The 21,823-nt window shown below is 53.5% G+C and overlaps 6 protein-coding genes across 6 annotated transcripts; 5 read left to right on the plus strand and 1 right to left on the minus strand.

Annotated features, from left to right (window-relative positions):
- Positions 1 to 753: 753 nt before the first annotated feature.
- On the plus strand, positions 754 to 2,324 carry Z520_06030 (uncharacterized protein; the record flags this gene model as incomplete). Its single annotated transcript, XM_016776533.1, has 5 exons — positions 754 to 956; positions 1,279 to 1,363; positions 1,479 to 1,526; positions 1,622 to 2,129; positions 2,224 to 2,324. 5 exons carry the CDS (start codon positions 754 to 756, stop codon positions 2,322 to 2,324), a joined length of 945 nt encoding a protein of 314 aa, XP_016632075.1.
- Positions 2,325 to 4,693: 2,369 nt separating this feature from the next.
- Z520_06031 (uncharacterized protein) lies at positions 4,694 to 6,855 on the minus strand (the record flags this gene model as incomplete). Its single annotated transcript, XM_016776534.1, has 4 exons — positions 4,694 to 5,301; positions 5,381 to 5,468; positions 5,536 to 5,692; positions 5,780 to 6,855. The coding sequence occupies 4 exons, from the start codon at positions 6,853 to 6,855 to the stop codon at positions 4,694 to 4,696; spliced, it is 1,929 nt and encodes a 642-aa protein (XP_016632076.1).
- Positions 6,856 to 8,204: 1,349 nt separating this feature from the next.
- On the plus strand, positions 8,205 to 9,884 carry Z520_06032 (uncharacterized protein; the record flags this gene model as incomplete). The annotated part of the gene is made up of 5 exons (XM_016776535.1): positions 8,205 to 8,513; positions 8,571 to 9,019; positions 9,073 to 9,133; positions 9,185 to 9,379; positions 9,447 to 9,884. 5 exons carry the CDS (start codon positions 8,205 to 8,207, stop codon positions 9,882 to 9,884), a joined length of 1,452 nt encoding a protein of 483 aa, XP_016632077.1.
- Positions 9,885 to 10,427: 543 nt separating this feature from the next.
- On the plus strand, positions 10,428 to 16,520 carry Z520_06033 (uncharacterized protein; the record flags this gene model as incomplete). Its single annotated transcript, XM_016776536.1, has 1 exon — positions 10,428 to 16,520. The coding sequence occupies one exon, from the start codon at positions 10,428 to 10,430 to the stop codon at positions 16,518 to 16,520; it is 6,093 nt and encodes a 2,030-aa protein (XP_016632078.1).
- Positions 16,521 to 16,838: 318 nt separating this feature from the next.
- Z520_06034 (uncharacterized protein) lies at positions 16,839 to 18,522 on the plus strand (the record flags this gene model as incomplete). The annotated part of the gene is made up of 2 exons (XM_016776537.1): positions 16,839 to 18,086; positions 18,289 to 18,522. 2 exons carry the CDS (start codon positions 16,839 to 16,841, stop codon positions 18,520 to 18,522), a joined length of 1,482 nt encoding a protein of 493 aa, XP_016632079.1.
- A 2,479-nt stretch (positions 18,523 to 21,001) lies between these two features.
- Z520_06035 (uncharacterized protein) lies at positions 21,002 to 21,467 on the plus strand (the record flags this gene model as incomplete). Its single annotated transcript, XM_016776538.1, has 2 exons — positions 21,002 to 21,149; positions 21,208 to 21,467. The coding sequence occupies 2 exons, from the start codon at positions 21,002 to 21,004 to the stop codon at positions 21,465 to 21,467; spliced, it is 408 nt and encodes a 135-aa protein (XP_016632080.1).
- Between the last annotated feature and the right edge of the window lie 356 nt (positions 21,468 to 21,823).

The following is a 21,823-nucleotide window of genomic DNA, read 5'->3' on the forward strand; positions in this document are numbered from 1 at the left end:
GAGGCTAGCAGCAGGGGCAAGGGGGGGTTGAAGATTAAAAACAGGACCAACCACAAGCAGCCTAAACAGGGCCCAGGCAAGCGAGAGTGGGCTGGGGGCCACTAGCACTTGATCTGGGCTAGGGGAGCTGCAACAGTGGCCCACCCCGACGCCACTGGCGTGCCAAAGGCTGCAAATGGCTGCAAATCTCCAGGCCCTGCTTCCCCTGTCAACACCCCGGAGCCAGGCCACCAGGCACGGCGCAAGACACCCAAGGGCCAACACGCACTTGTCTTGCGGATATCCCAAGATTTGCTGAAACGGGCTCCATGCCGCCGGCCAATGCCAGACCATCACACCAACCAAACTTGGTTTTTAATATCTCGTCCGAGACCGAAACAAAATTATCACTCGCCACATTGTTGTTTATCGCCTGTGCCTGCATCTGTATCAGTTGCACTGCCCCGGCTCTTTCCAGCCAGTTTTGCCCGGCTTCTGCTGTCCGGCTTTACGCGTCGAGGCGTCTCCTCCCTCTTCTCACCCCATCCCCGACCATCATCCTCTTCTCCCATCATCGTCATCACCATCTCTTTTTTTATTGCTCAAACCAAGGAATCTCAGTTTCAGAGATTGTTCATTCATTTCCCAGCACCAACTCGTCCTGTCGCGTCCCCGAGTACTCGGCACTGCATATAACCACCTTAACCCTTCCACTCATCCAGCTTGTCCTTCAAAGCAATCCATCAACACGGACACCCGCCTCCTCCCGTCAACATGGGTGTAAGGTCTCTCGTCTCGTTCGGCTTTGTCCTCATCCCGATAGCGGTGACCATCAGCGTGCTGCTGGGCATACAAGCATATCGCGAGTCCAAAGGACTCCCCGCAAACCCTTTCGTGGACAACGCAATCAAATCCTCATTATATTGTCAAAAGGCCTTCGGTGTCACTCCCTATACAGAAGGCCAGCAATACACATTGTGAGTTTAATGATCCCCCCAAGGTCTCAATGAACGGCACGACTGTCTCGTATCCGGCTGCGCAATTATCAGTACCCCTGTCATGTTTGACAACTTTGAGTTGTCAAGGTTTTTTGTGTTCCTGGACCATCACCCAGTTGGGCCTGGCCTCAGTCAGCGTGGCAGGGATCCGCTATCTGCAGGGATCTTGTCCGCCTCTGCCACCTTGATGCTTGTGGATATGCCTTCCGACCGCCGACCTTACGAGGCACTACGTACCTATCAGACGTCGCAACCAATCACTGTTGAGGCAATTTGAACACTGACAGTCCATCCTTTACAGAAATCCCAACCAATGGGCCCTTCCTGACGACTATACGGGGCCGGGAGGATTGTGTATGAATGTAAGCAGAGCACCTGGAAATAATGTTGAGAGTCTCGCTGACAATGGTGCTAGGTCACCACCTATGATGTGAGTCTCCTCGGCTGGAAAGCCTGCTCTGTCTAATTTTGCCATACTCACGTGATCCTAACGATACGCAGAATGGTTCTTACCCGACCAAGACAACAGCGGCAGAGTGGTCGATCACTGTAAGTCATGTCCTTGTTTGACTGAGTTTATTTTGGGCACGCCATCTTCGGGGCTCGGCGTCTTGTCGACAAAAACAACTGACAGTGATTTGCAGTGGCAGTTTCCCCGTGGCCCGGAGACTCAGCCCGTTCACGCATTCCCCAACATCAAAATGGATTCGGATGTCTTTCCAATCGAGATCTCGCAGGTCTCCGCCATCAACTTCGAGACAGAATGGTATTATGGGGTCGGCGATGACAGGCCCGAGGCCATGAATGTCGCTGACCTGACTGCTGCTTCACTTGACGCCAACGTGGCCATCGACATGTTTTTGGATTCAGATCCCGATAAAGCCACCGACACGGTGCAAGCCAAGTACGAGGTCATGATCTGGCTTGGCCAATTTGGTGCCTCGACACAGCAAATTGGTCTGCAGCAAGGAGCAATTGCAACCCAGGTTGTCAATGGAACCACTTTCTCCTTATACTCCGGCCTCAACGGTATTGGCCAAAGCGTTCTCACATGGGTGGCCAGTAATGCTGCAACCGGAGTGCAAGATTTCAACGCGGATATAGGCCCGTTGCTCCAAGGTCTGACCGGCTTGGGAGGGCCTACTGTGAATGGTAAGCATTGTCGAAATCCTCTTTCCGCCATTTGATCCTCTCATCCAAACCCTCTACTCGGTGCAGCTTTTTCAATGCTGACGGTACTTCCTAGACTACCTTGGCTACATTGCGTTCGGCTCCGAGACACTCGATTCGGGGTCCAATGTCACCTTTTATAATAAGGCTCTCTCCATGGCTGTGGTTCCTTCATGATCCTAAGCGTCGAGCTCTGAAGCGATCCAGAGTGTAATATGGTAACGAGACAGTGACAACCATCACATCATGGCAGCCATATTCTACAGGGCCCATGTGGGCACAATTTTGGAAGAGGACCATCTGGCGGCGAAAATGACGAGTGCTTCCGCCATCCGCTTCCAATGGCATCAGAAAACGACTAACACGACGGCGCGGTTAGCCTCAATCTGACCGAAAAGAAACTTGACAGCCACTTTCGGAATAATATTGCCGCTGTGTTCTCGACCTGTGTCAAAAACACTATTGCGACAGATATGCGCACGACCTCCTCACGCCGTTCCCGATTTGTCTCCTGGATTGGCAGCATACAGAGCCTCATTGCATACACAGGATTGTTGGGTGAAAGCCGTCGACAAGCAATTTGCGATACTACAGAACACGGGTCAGGTTGAGGCAATCGTGGCAATACCGGGATAAAATTTTTCATTGCCGTTTCGTCTCTCTTGGCCACGATGAAACTATGGTGAATTGGCCTGGCCTGCACGTCACAGTGAGACATGCAGAATCAGGATCTCAACCCTGGCTACTACGGTGGATCATTCTGTGGGCCAGCCAGACTGAAGTACAAGGATGTTTCCCAGGTACAGGAACATGTACAACAACTTATTAGTCAAGGACATGGTGGGTCGGTTCAACCCTCCACCGGAAAGCTCCCATTCGGTCTTGCGCGTACAATGTACATGTGGCAGAGCCGGGCTTGACACAGATGGCGTGGCTGATCTGCCAATCAACATCTATATATAAGCCATTGCACCATTGTGAAAGGCTTTGGGCAGCGGAGGCGGCGCAATGGGCAGGGCGGCTCCTATTGTATACGAAGAGCTCGTCCAGCGGCCCCTCATGAGTAAATCCTTCGACAGGAATAACAAGCTTATCGGAAAGCCATTTCGTGCAGGCTGCGGCCAATCTGCACGAGTCAACATCCCCAAAATTCCAGTCTCAGGCGTCCATTCTCTTATCAAGAAATCTTCTTGCTCGTGTTTATAAGCACTTTAATCTGGCTTTAGCTTGGTTCCAGCCTCCCCGGATTTCTCTAGCCTTATCGCTATCCGCGCCAGTACGAGGACAGCACGCGACCTCTCCACAACCAACCAAGGAACAAACCTCCGTCTTCTAGACTTGGAGCCCAGCATTTCTCTGGTGCCGAGCAGGGCCCGGAAAGCTTCGCGGTCAATGGCTCTTCGTCTACCGCATAAGTGGAGTGCAACTGCCAACGTTGCGTAAGACGGACAACGGAAATCCGACAGCGGAATGTGTCCAGGTGGTTGGCCGGGCGGTCAAAGTTAAGCTACGGAGAAAGTACCGGGGTACATACTCGTCAAATCTATATGCCTAGATACATGTGAGTATCCCCAGACAACTTAAATACAGTACGTACATGGACAGATAAGAGGGCTGGGCCGTGTATGGCTAATCAGAATGGGTTCGTGTTGTTATCGCTGACCAGGCACTCGTCCAGCCCGTCCTATACCAGCTCAGGTCAGTCGAATCCAATCCAGTAACTCGACATCCGCGCTGAAGCCTCAAATAGCTAAGTCTACTAGGAGGTCGGTCTGTCGGTCAGGTCGGGCAGTCGGAAAACATTTTTTCCTATCTATCCTGCGACCATCCAGCCCTGACCAGAAGCGCACACAGTTATCATGCTGCGGTGGGAGACTGCCCAAGGGCTTCCGACCTGTCTCCTGCTCAGGATCTCATCACGCGGACAATTGCTGTCCTAGCCACCGATACCCTTGTCACCCACGGACGCAAGAGCGAAGGCTGTTCTAATCAGACGTTCCACCGAGCCTGACTGAGCTCCGCCTGAGCCAGACGCCGAGCAGAGCAATAGTGCCAGCTCCTCGCCATTGTATATCCGCCCGTCTCCTAGCGAGGCATTAATTTTGACAAAATCCTCTTTGCCTCTGGCAAGTCCCTACTCCTCCGCGGCTGCCTGCTGTGTCAAGCGTTTCTTTCTGATAAGTCGGTAGGCGGGGAATAGAGGTGTACTAGGTTTGCATACACATCGACCCTATCGTGGCTCTGCCTCCGCCCAATCTGCATTCACTGTGACTTCTCTTGACACATCAGCCTCTGAATGTCTATGCCTTGGACCAGATCTGGGTTGGACTAAACTGGGCTGGGGCGACTAATTTACAAGTGACTTCCATTCTCGTGCTGCTTCAACCCAATCCGAGGCTGTCGAGAAAAACTATACTGCACTTCGCTGCATGGAAATTGTCCTCCGTTATGATACGGCCGACAGGCCCCAAACAATCGGAGGACAAAAGAGACAGGCATCTACGAGATGGATCAAGAATGTCCCATTTCCCCTGGACTCCTTCGTCTCAATTTGCCTTCACACGCTCCAACTTTCCCTCTGTGCGACCATCAATCCTAACACTGAACTTGACCGTGCCGTCCTGCTCAGCGACCGCCTCTTTCCCCATCAGGCTATATTTCTGCCCGGGCTCACACTGCTTGAAGCCGAGACCAAACACCCCAGGTTCTCGACCATTGTACAGCACGAGATCCACACTCACGCCGTCCCGGCTATAACACTTGGCAACCAGGACGTCCGGGAAGGCCACCTCATCGAGGATGGGAGCCTGCAAGATGTGCTGGGGAGGACCGCGCTGGATCATCTTGGTCCAGTCCTGGAATCGGCCCAGCCTGGCCCGCAGCGTGGTGCCCTGCCAGAGTGTGCTGAGGCCCTTGTTCTTCAACGCGGCGGTCTTGGTCGGGAACACCGGGTGGTATTCCTCATCGACCTGGCGCAAGAGCTCCTGGCGGAGCGTCTCGTCGCCGTACTCGGCCGCCGCGGTCGCGCAGATGCAGCGGATCGCGCCCTCGCCCGACTTGTAGTTGCCCGCATCCAGCATGTCGGCGCCCATCAAGTTGCGCACCTCGAGCCGGCCCTTTTCGTTGTACTGCAGCGTTTCTCTCTTGGCAAATGCTAAAAAGAACGGCAAAGTTTAGAATCTTTTTTAGACTCGGCCATCATTATCAAGGGAGAAAGAATAAAAGTCGCTTACCCCAGTTTCGGTGTGCAATGTGAGGAAGGTACGAGGCGCAGAGGAGCGAGTTTACCATGTCGGACATGGCTCCTGCGAGACCAGGGATCTTTCAACGCCATTTCGTGTCAACTTGTGTATGTTTCATCAAGACCAGCGAGGGCAGAGTTACTTACTGTGAAACCTGTGAGTTCGCTGCGGATCGGCAGGATGGTCCCGTCAGGGTCGCTGAACTCGGTCTCGAGGGCATGCTCAAATCGCCCTCGTAGTTCCTCGCCGTACTTGTTTCCCAGGAGACGGTCGGTGAGAGTAATGCCGCCGATGCCAACGAGGCTAGAAGAAGTGGTTGCAAGAGTTAGTGAATGGCTGTCTGACTGCCTGTCGAGCTCGCCCGGCAAAGAGGACCAAAAGCAAACCTACTTGCAGGGGGTGTAAAGCCAGTTCGGCTCGCAGGGATAGAGACAGTACGCCGCCTCGTTCATGTTTCTGTAGACGGCATCGGCGATGCCCTTGACATCGTAGGGGAACTTGAGCGAATCTGTGATCTCGAAGGTCATGCTGCCGGGCCTGGTGTACCGGTCGTCGCCCGTGTTGGATTGATAAATGCCGACGGCTTGAAGAATGTACCCCGTCACCATGATGTTGTCCTTCTTGCATGGATCCCAGTCGTGGGCGTTGAATTTGCCGGCCATGGACTCCCACTTCCAGAATTCCATTACCTTCTTCGTGAAGCTCTTCTCGATGGCATTGCGTTGTGCCTGGGACAAATAGCCGTGGAAATTGGGGCAGTATACATTCTGATAGAGTCCCAGGCAATTGACAGCCTCGTACAGCTGATACCGAATGGCCGACGTCTGAAACTGGTCGATCACATCGTGGTAGGAGAAATCGTCCTTGGGCGTCAGGCCGAGCTCCAAGTACCATTGCACGAAGCGGAGAGTCTGCTCGTCGACTTCGCGCGTACCTGGCTCGGGCGCCGCGGCCGCCTGTGTTTGATTCTTCTGGACTTCCTCTACGAGATAGTTGTTGCGGGTCGCTCGCTTCATCCGCTTCTCAGCATTCGCCCGCTGGCACGAGTATGCAATATAGACGATCCCGCCGATGCATACTGCCGACATCAACGGACCGGCGAGTTCCAGGACGGATTCTTTGGCCAGCGCTGCTGAAAGAGCGGCGGTGCCTACCCAGAGCACAATGGGGAAAACCAATCCACCCATCCCAAACCAGGCAAAGAGCACCAACGGGATCAGAGCACAGGAGACCACGAATGATAGAATCGAAGGGACAGTGCAGACGGCAACGAGACCAGCCCCCGGGAACAGCAGTCCCAGACCAGCGGCTCGCAGAGCAGGCGACTGGAACTTGTAGAAAGACGTGAGGCCTGCTGCGAACAGGCAGGCGTATTGCACCAGGGTTCGACGCTGATATTGCCATTTGACGAGACCGGCTCCCGCGTTGTCGGGCACGAGCACGTCTGTAGGAGCAATAAGCATCATGATCAAGACCAGCTGCACGCAACAGTACCATGCCAGTTGAAATCGCCCACAAGCGATTTCTCAGATGCTTTGCCAGAGCTGGATTTGGCCTGCACTGGGGCAGGAACTGTAGTCGTCTGTAAAGATCTAAGCCTCTATATATTTTCTCTGCGGCAGCACCACGCTTACCATAGTCGCCATTGCGATGGATGCAAGGTTATCTGGAATTTGTAATGTATCGACGACACACTCGACGAGGACTGCGAAGAGAAAAGAAGGGATGACCACCGTCGAACGGCTGAAGCCAGTAAAGCCTATAGACCTCTTGTGGCTGGACCTCACCTATAAAGTCGACTTTACCTGGCACATGGGAACCAACCTAGGTGCCTACGTGCCTAGGGTACCTAGTAGCCATACTGGGTGTATGGCCCTGTATCATTTCTGCAGCGTCGCCCATCTCTGGTGCGTCGTCTCAACCCTCAACCCCGCAGTATGGGCTTTCAATGGAGCAGATTTGCGGGGAGCTGGGTGTGTGTACGACTGTATGGTATGGACATGATTCGTTTATGCAAAGGGCACGAATCATTGCCAATGACTCGAGGGAGATTCGGGGATTTCGTAATAAAAGTCCCAGTCACCCCGAACCTCAGACCGTGCGAGAGGAGGGAAGCATCCAACTTAAAGATATTCTCCCTACCACGGAAGCGCCTAGGATCCGTCTTCCGGCGAGAATCGATCCATCTCTAGACTCTCCTGGTGCCTCCGATCGTTTTCCTGATCATGTCTCGATGCTGTCGATTCGATCAAGTGCTTGCCAGGCGGGGTGAGTCGTGCTTTCTGACTCGGAATTGGGAAGGGCGGCCACGAGCTCTGAAGTGCGACTGCCCTCTCTCCAACGATAAGTAATTATTAATGCGTTCTGGAAGGGAGTCAGGAAAGCTGAGAGCCCTTCCTTTAGCATGGAGCTGCCATTGGATGATCCTGCGCCGCCTCATTCATGCGACTAACCTCGGTCAGGAAACTTCGCGCTCGCGATCGAGGAAGAACAGTTAGCATCCGAGGTACTTTGCCAAACGCCGTGGCTAGTCCAGCCGTGCAGATCGCTTTGGAGGACCCGGAACGGATACTAACTATGGCGTTGATGTCTCAAGAAACCTATTGTCCATTCCGAGGTGACTTGCCGGTGTGGCCCTGCCCCGCGCTCCAAGACTGCCCCTCGTTTTGGGATGTCGACGAGGATCTCATAAAGGAGATTTGCTGCTTTGCTTTTATGCTGCCGATATATCTTCTACCGTCCCTTAGCTGATTGAACTGGAAGAAGTCCTTTGAAACCAGGAATTGATTATAACGCCAGCCAACAGCCTTCAAAGATGGGTTCGATCTCAGGTCCAGGACTTGACCTTTTCAGCGGGTTTTACAACACCATCAATGGAAAATTGACCAGCACCGAGAAAACCAGGCACGGCATTAATCCCGCGACGGGCAAGCCCAACCCAGAAGTCCCCGTCTCTACCCAAAAGGACGTCGACGATGCTGTAGCAGCTGCCAAGGAAGCATTCAAGTCATGGTCGCAGACTCCTTATGAGAAGCGGCGCGAGGCTGTTTTGGCCTTCGCCGATGGTCTAGAAAAATATGCCAATGACTTTGGAAAGCTCCTCACTCAAGAGCAAGGAAAACCGGTAAGTAACGTCCCGAGGATTCTCAACCTGGCTCTGTACTGAAGGCCATGACAACAGCTCCAATTCGCCGTCGGCGAGGTCAACACAGGTGTCCACTGGATGCGGGCTTTGTCCAAGCTAGAGCTCAAGGAAGAGGTCGTGGAAGAGAACGATGAGAAAAAGACCATTGTCCGGTATACACCTCTCGGAGTCACCGTGGGCATCGTACCTTGGAACTTCCCCGTCCACCTTGCTTGCGGCAAGATTGCTCCTTCAGTCCTTACTGGTAACCCGATCATTATTAAGCCCTCGCCCTTTACACCATACTGCGACTTGAAGCTCGGTGAACTCGCCCAGCAATACTTCCCTCCTGGTGTCGTTCAGGTTCTGAGCGGCGATGACAACCTGGGTCCTTGGCTGACGGCCCACCCTGGCCCTGATAAAATCAGCTTTACTGGATCGACATTCACTGGAAAGAAGGTGATGGAGAGCGCGGCTAAAACATTGAAGCGAGTGACCTTGGAACTGTAAGTGTGATTCTTCCTCATCCGTGGCTCGGGGTGTTGCTCACATTTTCTAGGGGTGGCAAAGATCCCGCCATCATTTGCAAGAATGTTGACATCAAAGCCGTTGCTCAGAAGGTAATTTGCTCCAAAACCCCGTCCAGGAGTTGCAGTTAATGACGACGGCAGATTGGTACACTTGCCTTCCTCAACTCCGGCCAGATTTGCTTGGCCATCAAGCGTATCTATGTCCACGAGTCGATTCACGACGAGTTTAGAGACGCCATGGTCGAGTTTACCAAGACAATCAAGGTTGGCGACGGCACTGAGGAGGGAGTCTTCCTTGGACCCATCCAAAACAAGATGCAATACGAGAAAGTCAAGGTATGTCGTGCGCCAGTCGTGCGCAGTACATCCGTCCCTGACTCTTCTCCCACTAACGTCATTGTAGACCTTCTTCGACGACATTGAAAAGGAGAAATTGACCGTCGCAGTTGGCGGTAAGAACGAGGACAAGCCTGGTTACTTTATCACACCCACCATTATCGACAAGCCTGCAGATGACTCTAGAATCGCCACAGAGGAACCATTTGGTCCCATTGTCCCTCTGATGACCTGGACCGATGAAGACGATGTCATTGCCCGCGCCAATAACACCAAGATGGGTCTTGGAGCTTCGGTGTGGTCTGATGATTTGGATGAAGCCTCTCGCATCGCTCGACAGCTGGATGCCGGTAGCGTTTGGGTTAACACCCATCTTGAGGTTGACCCCAATGCGCCTTTTGGCGGCCACAAGGAGAGTGGTATTGGCTTCGAATGGGGCATTGGCGGCCTCAAGTCGTTCTGCAATGTCCAGAGCTTGTTCTTGAAGAAGAAGACTTCGGCATGATTTTGCAGCTAGGGACAATCAATGTACTTTATGCACAAGCCGATGCCGGTTTTCAGTCAGTGATAACCCTTGTAGGACGGTGAAATAACAGTGCAGGAGTGCTTTCGTAGATTCGACGGAATGGTGCAAGTGTCCCGTCTGTCGGATACAGTCATGGGATTCATGTGGCTCTGGAGGCTGCGTGCTTCCTACGAAGTAACTGATTGTCGAAGCTGTAGCCACTCGTTCGGCGATATTTTCAATGTCAAGTGTCTCTGGGAACCGGGCTGGAGCCCCTGTATTTTCGTGATCACCTACTAATGATCCACAGTATTACGACTGCCAAGAGCACGGTGGATACTTGAATCAGTCTAGCGCAAAGAATAATTGCGCGAGGAATTGGCAAGCAGAGGATTCAGGACAGACATGCAACATTGCAGGCTGAAGTTGCGGAACACGGTCAACAGTGGATTGAGCGTCCGTCGTGCCTTGCATATATGACTTTGAACGGACATTGCAGCGTTCGTCCATCAAGGGCGTTCGCATCTCTCCCGTCCTCCACCCATGGCGACCCCTTCTGCCGCTCCCGCTCCGCAATCTGCGCCTGCGGTCAACGGCACCTCGAACCTTGAACTGGACGTATCCAAGCTGCACGCCCTACCGACCGAGCAGCAAGACCTGTATCTGTTGACGTTCGTGTCCGACTTCCAGCGCCACGTCGAGCAGTTGTCGGCGGAGGCCTTGCCTTCCCACCAGGCTTCGATCAAGAAGGAAGTGATCAAGATCGTGGGTCTGGGTTCTCCTGTGCCATCTCGCGTGATTCGAAACGGCCTCGGAAGGATCCTGGCAGATGCGTTCGGTCGCGGCAGCCGCAGTCTCCTCTATGAGACGGTCAACGATCTCCTGGCTATCTTGAATGCGGGAAAGACGGACAAGGAGTTGGGTTCCAAACATGCGGCCGTGGTTTGTCTGGGGGCCCTTTTCCGCGCGGCTGGAGACAGTGCCATCAGTCTCTCTGGTCTCACGGTTGCAACAATCCTCAAGCTCTTGAAGTCTTCCCATGCTGGAATCAGGGGGTGCGTCTTCCGGGCGCTGGGCGGGCTGATCATCGGGATACAACGGAGCCTCGATGAGCACGTTGCTCGGGATATCTGGAAACAAGCCCGGCATGCTGCAACAGGTGAAAAATCAACCTTTGTCCAGAGATGTGCATGTTCGTGCCTCCGCAGTCTGGCTAGCGAGACCGGCTACTTTAACAACTCGAATGACTTTGACAACCTGAAGACGACCATTTGGAAAGCATTCGACAGTTCCACGCCACCTGTCAGGCACGCCGCCGCCGCCGCCATGGCGGCTGCATTGAACCAAGCATATTCTGCGAACGGTAGCGCCGAAGTACCGGTCTTGCGGAAACCGAAAAAGTCCAAGAAGCCAGGAGATGACCTGGATGAGGAAGTCGAGGCTGAACGGCCTGGCTCGCCGTCGGCTGGACAGGCCAAGACTTCGATGCGGCTGACGTTCTCTTTGAACGAAGTTCTACGGGTCCTATCGCAACAGTATTGCCGGGCGTCGACAACGAACAAATCTCGAGCAGGCATTGCAGTCTGTTACAAATATCTCCTTCACTTACTGCCTCGGAAAGCCTTGGAGGAAAACTACGCCTCGATAGCAGTGCATACATATGCTGACTTGCTAAACCACCCAACCATCTCCTTCAACCGACATCGATTGCTGCTTACCCGAAAACTGGTCCAGTGGATACTTGCCGATGTCACGGTCTTGTTGACGGAGAACGCCCAGGTTAACGCCGCACGCTACCTTATTAATGATGTTGTCAAGAACTACCCTCAAGTGCTGCCAGAAAGACGCGAACCGTCCAAGCGGATCCTTGCTGGAGCCTTGACTACTCTGACAGACTTGTTGTTGCGCTTAGGACCAGCTGCCAGCATATTTCAAGATTCGTGCAGAGAGGCACTATTCCAAGTCATCCAGCACCCTAGCCACACGGTCCAGAGTCATGCCGCTCAATGCTTCAGGGCCTTTATCCTCGCATGTCCGACCCAGCTCATGCGAACTATCGAGCATGCTATGTCGCATTTGCAGAAAGAATTTCAGCCGTCCGACGGCAAGCAACCACACCGCAAGTCAATCGGATTTGCCGCGGCCATTGCAGTTGCTGTAAGTTGCGCCCGCCAGAGACCGCTATATGGCTCCGTCCAGACATATTCGGCCATTTTCACCTTTGCAACGGACTTGTTGAAGTCGAGTGCAGCCGCCGAACTACGGCTTTCGGCTATGCAAGTTCAGGTCGCTTGGACCTTGATTGGGGGTCTGATGAGTTTAGGACCAAGCTTTGTAAAAGTCCACCTGAATCAGCTCATGTTGCTCTGGCGGAATGCGCTGCCTCCTCCGCTGACCCATGAGAACGCCGGGAAAAGAGGACATTTGGAGCTCAGCTTTCTGTCCCACGTCCGCGAATGTGCTTTGAGCTCACTGCTCATGTTTCTCTCCTCTTGCAGTGGGCTGGTTACGACGGACGGCTCGAAGCGAATCTCAACGATGCTGCACAACACCATACTTTTCCTCGATAGCTTACCGCCTGCTCGGGAGTCAGAGGATGTGTCTCACCGATTATTGCCAGCTCTGCAGCTGCAGGACTTTGCAATATTACTCCGCCGACGCGTACTCCAGTGCTTCATTTCCTTGGTCAGCTTGAAGCATCTCGAGCAAGGCGATGTTGTGTCTCACTCGGATCTAATAGGCCTTACAATGAGGACGTTCACCGATCCGGAACGTCCGGTTCTGAAAAGCTTGGAAGCGTCACTGGCAAATACTGCGAGCAACTTTGAGGGATTGTGGGCCACCGAAGACAACTGGAGCTTCGGTGTCAGCAATTTGGCAGACAGTTTCGACACCTACCTGCCTTTTGAGAGCCACATTGAACTGAACACTGACACATATACGGAACAAGAGATTTCTATGCCAGATATCCTGGTCCGGTGCCCTGCCTTGCCAGCAATTGAACACGATCCCGCCTTGCTGGCAAGGCCGGAGAATCGCCTGGATGAAGCGGAGATCAGTTCACCCGCAACATCTTGCGTGAATCTAGCGATCAAGCTCTTCGCCATATCATTGCCTCTCCAGTCTTCTCGAATTCAAGAGAGCACGGTGGAGCAGCTAATCACTGCGGTCTCTCAGCCACTCCAACGTGAACCAGGCAGAAAAGCAGCAATGCAGATCAACACCGCCCTCGCTTTTCTATGCGCGCTCGCTGTTGCGAATAACGAAACCCCGTACAATTCCGGCAAAATGCATGTCGGCGCGGTGGGACAAGTCATCAGCGAACTCTTGGACAGATATTTGTGCAACATTGATCCAATCCTGCGGCACATAGCTGCTCGTGCTATAGGCCGTATATGCAACCTTGCTGGGACCCAATTCACCAACAGGGAGGTCAAAGTTCTCATCGAAACCATAGTGGCCAATCGAGACCCCAGTGCTCGTGCTGGGTGTGCTCTTGCGCTCGGATATATCCACTCAGAAGTAGGCGCCATGGCAGCCAGTCTTCACATCAAGTCTATCGTCGGCGTACTCCTATCACTGTGCAGTGATAGCCACACTACCGTTCATTACTGGGCTCTCAAGGGGTTGCTTCTGGTGGCCGAGTCCGCTGGACTAGCTTTCTCCACATACGCTACAAGCACTCTGGGCCTTCTTGCTCAGCTGTACTCAAGTGACACCCATAACGAGGAAGCTGCGTCGCTGGCGACATCTAACCTGGAGCTTGAGCTTTTCACACCTTTGGCTCTCGCTCAATGCGTCGACAGCATCATCAACGTCTTGGGGCCCGACCTGCAAGACGTCTCCAAAGCGCGCAATTTGATACTGGTTCTGATCGGCTACTTACAAAAAGAGCCTTCGGCACGATTACGCAGTGCAAGTTATCAATGCCTTCGTCATCTTTGCATGTATGCGCCGGCACATCTTCAGTTTGCCAAATACGTCCTGGATCTGCAGGCCAATCTTTCGTCTGATGAAGATCTTCTTCAGTCCGCTGCGATGAAATGCCTAAGGGAATTGATGAAAAGGAATTCGGCAGAAGTTGCACGTGTGGCAACTTCTAAGCTGAGCGACGATTTGTGGACACGCCTGGACGAGAATCCGGAAAATCAAGCCTTGCAAGGGATGCTGCAGAACTGGATGCAGCAAACCATTCTTGTTGACACAGCCGCATGGATTGACAAATGTCAAAGCATCCTTTCCAGGACGAGAACAAAGGCTTCGGCACCATCCCGAGTCACCACCGCGAAGACCGCCATGCCAGACTTGGCAGATGAAGAAGTTGCGGGCTTTGCTGCGGCCGCAGCAGCTGCACAAGGTGACGCCGCCGATGCCGCGCCAGAAGGTCAAGAGTTTCTCCGCTGGCAGACAAGAGACTTTGCTATGCGGTTGCTCAGCGAATCAATGGATATCATCCAAGCAGCCATGTCGCCCGACCGGGTTATTCCTGCCGAGGAAGTTTTACAGGGCAAAGTCGCAGATGTGATTCGCGTTGCCTTTTCAGCCTCGACTGCCAACGTGGTCGAGCTCCGCATTTGGGGTCTTCGAATCATTGACCAGATCCTGAAGATGTTTGGCAAGACTGCGGACCCTGATTTCCTGGAAGCGTCTCTTCTCGAGCAATATCAAGCCCAAATCAGCTCGGCTCTTACACCCGCCTTCGCTGCTGACTCGTCTCCAGAACTAGCGGCTGAAGCCATCGGCGTATGCGCTACTTTTGTTGCTACAGGGATCGTGACCAACGCGGAACGCATGGGTCGTATTTTCAAGGTTCTTGCCATGGGAGTGGACAATCTCACCCAACCTGCCCCAGAAGCCGCAATTGGTGATCTGAAAGATCTCAGTCCGAATGCACAGGCCATGCTTAAGATGGGCATTCTGTCTGGCTGGGCACAGCTACAGCTGGCAAGTTCTGACCAGCCGTTTCTAGAGGAAATCCTGCAGCCATTCATTCCCAAACTGGCGCCGCTCTGGCTGACATCGTTACAAGAGTTTGCTGGCTTGCGATTTGAACCAGAAATTTCAGATACCCTGGGAGGCGAGATTGCGGGCGGCAACTTGGATGAACGATACGCTTCCTTCAACCGCGAAGTCCGTCTAAAATTCTACCAAAAGAACTGGCTAAGCATTGTAGATGCCATTGCTGTGCTTGTGGAAAAGGACAGTGAGTCGGTGTTCGACGCACTCGATAACAAACGCAATTCTGCAGTTGACGGCCCCGCAGACGAAGCTGCTGCGCCTGGAAGAGACATGAGCTTCCGTGAGGAACCTGTAGCGTTCTTTTTCATCCTTTTCGGTCTGGCTTTTGAGGCCTTGGTGACCCAGGCTAGGGAAGACCCTTCGCAGGCGCTATCAATTCTGCAAGCTCTAAGGAAGATACTGACCCCAGAAGTCTGTGGCAATGCGATCTACGAGGAGGCAGTGTTCAATGAAACAACGGACACCTTGGACCGACTCGCTCTCACGAGCACGAGAGAGACGCAGAGCGTTCTGGTTGAAATTGCGCGGAATTTGTCGTTGGATCACGTCGCGGCGAAGAATCAAGATCGCGATGAAAAACTCTCAGATGACATTGAACAGCTGTTTGAGTTGACGAGGATTATCATTTTGGTCTTGACGGGTCTCATACCAACCCTCGAAGATCCGCCAGGCCCTGCATTTCGAAGGCTCGGAGACGATGGCATTGCCCTTGTACAACTCTGCTTCCAGGCGTTGGTGGATGTGGCCTCGATATTTCCGGCTATCATTCGAGCGGATCTGCATGCCTGTATCATTCACAGCTACTGTACCCTGCTTGCGACTGGCGTTTGTCAGGATGAAGTGCTGCCACAAATCATGCCTATATTCAAAACGTTCCTACAGGACGTTGTCCAGTCCGGCCCCGACGAAGTCAATTCAAGGCTCGTCCGCGGGTGCTTGTATCGCATGCTATCGATTTTGGCTGTAGCTCAGCGCCGAGAAAACGAACATGCGATCACCTGTGCGAAGAACACCTTGCTGTCAATGACAATCTTGCTCACCACCGCCAGCTCGGTGGTTCCAGCCAACGACGAGCTTATTACTAAATCACTATCGGAATTACTCGACTGCCTTCAGGACGTGGGCCTTGCCAAAATCGCAGCTGGCTGTATGCGGTCATTGCTTGTCACGAATCCCAAGACACCCTGCGATGACGCAGTTGGAAGAATCCTATGGACACGGCTGCTACCATACGTGAGCGACCCGGAGGCAGAGGATCCAGAGAGCGTGAAGACGGCATTGACACAAGCTCTCGTCGCGGCCGTGGTGACTATCAGAGCCACAGGTCGATTTGCTGCCATGTCCATATTGGTACCCTTGCTCCTGCTTCGTGCCAAACAGATTCCTAGAGGAAGTAGCCTGGACGCTATGCGGAAAGAGAGCGCCGCAAGGCTGCTCGAGCTTGTGGCGACGGATCAGGTAGCGTTCAGAATGACGGTGGGTTTGTTGGACGAGGACCAGCGCTCGGATTTGGAAAACCTCCTGCGTGCTGCTGGTGTTGGCAAAAAACAGGAAGCCACTGAAGAGGAAAGTGTGCAAGCGAGGCCGGCCATTGAGTTGCGCATGGATTTTGGATGAGGGTGAAGAATATAGAGAATCAAAGGACTTTACTAGTCCTGATATGTAATTTCAATGCCCCTTATATAACTTATATACTCGGTACAGTGCTTTGCCTCGAGCGAAGAAACCTCAGCCTCGTCGATCCGCTTCCTCTTCTCATTGGTGCTTGGCATGATTGGATGCGGCAATTTTGGACGAGGCTCGCTCAACCAAAAGTTTCATCATGGCATGGTCTTTTCACATTCCCATATATATCACTCCCACTCTGCTCGATTTTCTGCCTGCATAGAAGGAAGAAAAGACAAATTGCAGTAGACCCGCCCCAGCAAAGGAAGAATGGAGTACGATCCCAAAGTGCCGACCTACCAGACATCGGACCCGACATCCTTCGCTCACAAGTCTGCGCGGGAGCGATGGCCGGCCATCGTCACAGGCGCCATAGACGACGTTCATCGGACCGTGTCCAAGCTGCCAGACTCGGAAAAGGATGCCTTAGCCGAGGGCAAATCCATCATCTCAACGCTGGGCTCGTTGAAGTACGAGCTGCAACATAATCGGCCTCTGTCGCCGATCCCGGACGACGGGTACCCGGACGTTGAGGGATACAACCAGGAGCTGGCCGCGCGGGGACCGCCGACGTGGCACAAGGCCGAGTGGCTGTTCTCGGAATGCTACCTGTACCGGCGCGTGGCGACGCTGTTCTCGACGGCCAAGACCAAGGCGTGGCGCGACTACGACCCGTTCTACCGGCAGAAGATGGAGACGTTCAAGTCGTCGCGCCCCGCGGTGCTGGAGCTCGCGGCCAGGTACCGCGAGATCATGACGCAGATTCGGGATTCGGCGGCCCAGGCGCCCGTGGCGGCCGGGGTGACGGACGCCCAGCAGATCGCCGAGGCCGAGAAGTTGCTGTTCGTCGAGATGGCCGAGATCTGCCTCTGGGGAAACGCCACCGACCTCAGCCTCCTGACCAGCCTGACGTACGAGGACATCCAGAAGCTGCAGGGCAGCTCCGCGCGCAGGGAGTCGGAGAAGAACATCCTGGTCAACGACCTGGGCCGCGCGTTCCAGGTGCTGAATAACGATGCGGCCGGTCACAAGGAGCGGCCGCGGCGTCGCCGCGTCGACATCGTGCTGGACAACGCGGGCTTCGAGCTCTTCGTCGACCTCGTGCTGGCCGGTTACTTGCTCGCCACGGGCCTGGCCACCGAGGTCGTCCTGCATCCCAAGGACATCCCCTGGTTCGTGAGCGACGTCGTGCCCCGCGACTTCCAGGCCCTGCTCCAGGCCATGGCGGACCCGAAGGCCTTCTACGAGAATGCCGACAACAACAACGCTGACAACAACTCGTCATCGTCGCCAGCCCCGCTGTCGGACGAAGAGGCTGCCAACATCAAGTTCCTCTTCGACCACTGGAGCCACCTGCACAGCGAGGGCAAGTTGATCCTCCGTCCCAATCGGTTCTGGACCCACGCGGGGAGCTTCTGGCGCATGCCGCACGTCGCGCCCGCGCTGGTCGAGGATCTCAAGGAGAGCGAACTGGTCATTTTCAAGGGCGACTTGAACTACAGGAAGTTGACTGGAGATGTATGTTTTCCCTTTTCCACCCCTTTTCCACCCCTTTTCCCCCTTCCCCCGATTCTACACATATTCCCCGCGTGAGCCTAAACATACCTATCTCGTTCATCCATACATACGAGGTTCATAACCACCCACCCGTCCATTCCTTATTTCTGCCATCGCCACAGAGTCAAGCGAGAGTCGGGCTAACGCGCTGCTGCTGCTACAGGCTGCCTGGCCCGCCACCACACCCTTCACCGAGGCAATCGGCCCGCTTGGTCCGTCGTCGGGCATCCGAGTGCTCGCGCTGCGGACATGCAAGGCAGACGTCGTCGTCGGGTTGCCCGAGGGGAAGGACGAGGAGATCCGTGCGACGCAAGGCGGCGGAGGCGATTCCGGAGCGAGAATGTGGGCGTGGAGCGGGAAGTGGGCCGTCGTGCAATTCTCGGACGGCAAGGCTTGAGATGGATGGACGTAGGACAGGCATGGGTGTCGAAAAAAGAAGTCATGCTTGAAGGGATTTCTTTCTTTTCGTTTTCTTGATGGTCGTTTGCCCCTTCAGGACGAGCCATGTTTGGAGTGGCTAGAGCAGCAGCAGGTAGACAGGAGCCCACTAGTCTGCGTGGGACAGGTCTAAAGAAATAGATGGAAGGAGCGCAGAGGGCTGGTAACAAATCACGCATGCATAGACGATAGCTAGACAGGTTCGATGATTGATTTCTTTCGCTGGAAGATGAGCTTTGACGACCCACAACTCGACTCACCTGTTCCTCGCAAGAAGATTGCATAATATCACTTCCTCACCACGGCATCAAGGGGGAAATGGGACATATTGTTCTGGCGCAAGCCAGACTTCCCCCTTTTCATTGTCCGGATAGTGGAATGGTCCATATATGAAATCGATGACATGTAATCCGAGTCGTCAAAAGGAGCTGCCCCAGCAGTAGTAGTGTACAACTTACCCATGAATTCGATCGATGTCGTCAACGAGTGTTGGTTAGAGAAGCTCCTCTGTACATCTCAAACTACAGGCTCTTCAAAACATTCCCCACCCTGTTTTTCTTTTTCTTTTCTTTTTCAATCGAGCATGAATTAAGTTGAGTCCAATCTCGCTGGACTCGGGAGTTGGGGGTTCCGGTAGTAGGTAACTGGTATATCAATGCATAATACACGGGTTCAGCCTTGTGCGGCCAAGGCTGGAGCTTCGATATAAGGCTGAGGGATTTGTCCGACGGTCCGGTGAACTCGGGCTTGTTGTTCATTCTCAATGAAATTGGTAGCAGATTAGTTTTGCGTAACCCACGCTTCCAACATCATCAATTCCACAAGCTTTAGCTCAAGCTCCTTGGCGCATACGAGTACAATGATGTGCAGGGGCATTTGCACCTGGCCAGACGCCGAGACGCCCAATGGGCAACCCAGAGCCGGACGCAGCCGGATAAGTCTTAGACAGAGTGGATCAGTCAGCGAGGCAGTGCAAAATGGACTCCCGTTCTTGCATTTGCATGGGAATGTCTGGGCATGGCAAGTCCACGAGTCAAGGAGCATGGAAATGCTGAGGCCTGGAGCTAAGAAAACGAGTGAGGATACCCATCTCGCCATGATGACACCCGTTCCGAGCCGCAGAGGCACATTTCTTGCACAAAGACCTGGTGCGGACAGAGAGGTTATCGGCCGGTCCTCTGAGAAAATCATCTCCGCGCCGAAAGTGATGTTGATGAGTAGATATATATGGGGAAAATATAAGCTGGAGCTTGATTAAGATCTCGCAAGGGGGAGGGCTTAGCGGTCCGAGATGAGCGTAAGGGTGGGCCCTCGGGATGCTATGTGATGTCTGCATCATGCAGCATTGAGTGGATGAGATTTTGAGTCAGCCGCAGGTTTGCCGTTGGCAGGACGTGTTGTAGTAGTGATTGAAGATGAAATGTCCGAAGAGATGGTCGGGAGAGTGGTGCTGTTGGTAACCGTCAGTGGTTAAGTAATTCAACCTTTTACCCCCTCAGGAAGGCTGGCAGGCGGGAAATAGGCGCACCTACTCTACTTAGGTACCGAGCCTCCCACCAGCATAACCGAATTTCCAGGTGCTTCCTCCCTGTAACTACCAGTAGAGGGCCCCCTACCGAGCACCGAGCACCTAGAACCCACCTAGGTACCCTCGTACGCCTAGCTAATCACTTACCTAACCTACCTAACTAGCCCGTGGGTCCCAATGCTCACGCCACGGGGAAGCCACCTGTGCCGCCCACTCACTCTTCTTCTAGCGATCTTGCACCTACCTAAACATTACTGGCGCCATTCACCCACACATCTCCCGCCCTCCCACCCAGGTGGGTGCACCCTGGCACCCACCTGGGCTTCTACGCGTTGCAGGGGTCGCTAAACAAAGGCGCGATCATTGGCGTCACTTGCCAAAATTCTTTCAATCCCACGGTGGTGACGGTGTCTTTTCGCTCCCTTCGCACTTCAGCAACACCGACCATCTCATCTCCCTTCGACTTTCTTGTGAAAACTAATCCCTTTCGCTCGCTTGAACTCGGTTTTGCTCGATCCAATACCCTGACCCCTTCGACAATCTGTCCTTACTACCACCTTCGCCCTAGCCCTTTTTCTCACTCAGCGTCTTGCGTTGCTGAGTTTTTGGCTGAGCCTCCTTTTTTCGCCCACCGCCAACTTCGCCTTCGCCTTCGCCCTCACCCTCACCCTCGTTCACCATTCGCCGCGCTCGTTTCCTAATTACACACCGCGACATTTTCACCCAAGAGACCCGTGTCCTCATTGGATTACCCTTGCCTCCCCTCGGAACTTTCAAAGTCCCCTTTAGAACCGCCGGGACAGAAGTACTCGGTACCCCATATATCGTCGACCACCGCAAACCGCATTTTTTCAGTCCTCTCTAACCGTCCACCTCGAATTTCATGCCGATGCCTTTTCTCACCTTCGCAATGCCCGTTCCCGACTATGCCAAAGTCGCTAAGGAGGGTAAAAGATCGCAGTTGTCGTCTTTCCTTCACTGGGTGCAGCTGAAGAAATACCAATACGAAGTCACTTTCTCCCTCTACATGCTCACCCCGACGGAGAAGTTCATTTTCAGTGCGTTTCCTTGCCTGCTGCGCTCTCTTTCATCCAGAGCTGACAACCCTGTGTGCAGATTTGATCCTGTTCCTGCTGGTCTCGATGCTGGTCACCGCCGCAACCCTCTACCTCCCTAATCACATTGTCGTCATTTATCACCGTATCTGCTATTATATCTCCGGTGAATTCGCCTACAAGACATCGACAAACCTGTCAGAGGAGGCAATGGCTCTCACGGCAGACGGGCTGAGCATTACTTCCGAAGCAATCGAGTCGGTTGTGAAGCCAACTCTGCGGGTGGTGGAATCAGCCAGGGAAACCTTAAAAGAACTTTGATACTTTGATGATACCCCCTATGTGCTTTATTGGAGCTGGTGTACTCATGGTCATGGTGTTCGGTATTGAGCATTCAGGGTAACAAAACTTCTGATGTACGCGGCGCGTTGCTACCTCATAAGGTCAGAACGGACAATCTCGATTCGGCGTTCATGCGCTGACTGTTTCAAACATTCAATCGCAAGATTGCTGATTTTTGGGGAGCTCGAACTTGTCAAGCGTGTTTGAATCGAGTGGACTGCTTCTCCGGTGTTGATACAGACTCTATCAATCAACCACGACACCTTAATTATACAGCTGTTTCTGTCACTGCTTCTCGGTCGGCACAAACCCGCCGCCCACTGGTCCATGTACTT

Source organism: Fonsecaea multimorphosa (genome assembly GCF_000836435.1).
Source record: "Fonsecaea multimorphosa CBS 102226 unplaced genomic scaffold supercont1.11, whole genome shotgun sequence".
In the NCBI taxonomy this organism is placed as follows: domain Eukaryota; kingdom Fungi; phylum Ascomycota; class Eurotiomycetes; order Chaetothyriales; family Herpotrichiellaceae; genus Fonsecaea; species Fonsecaea multimorphosa.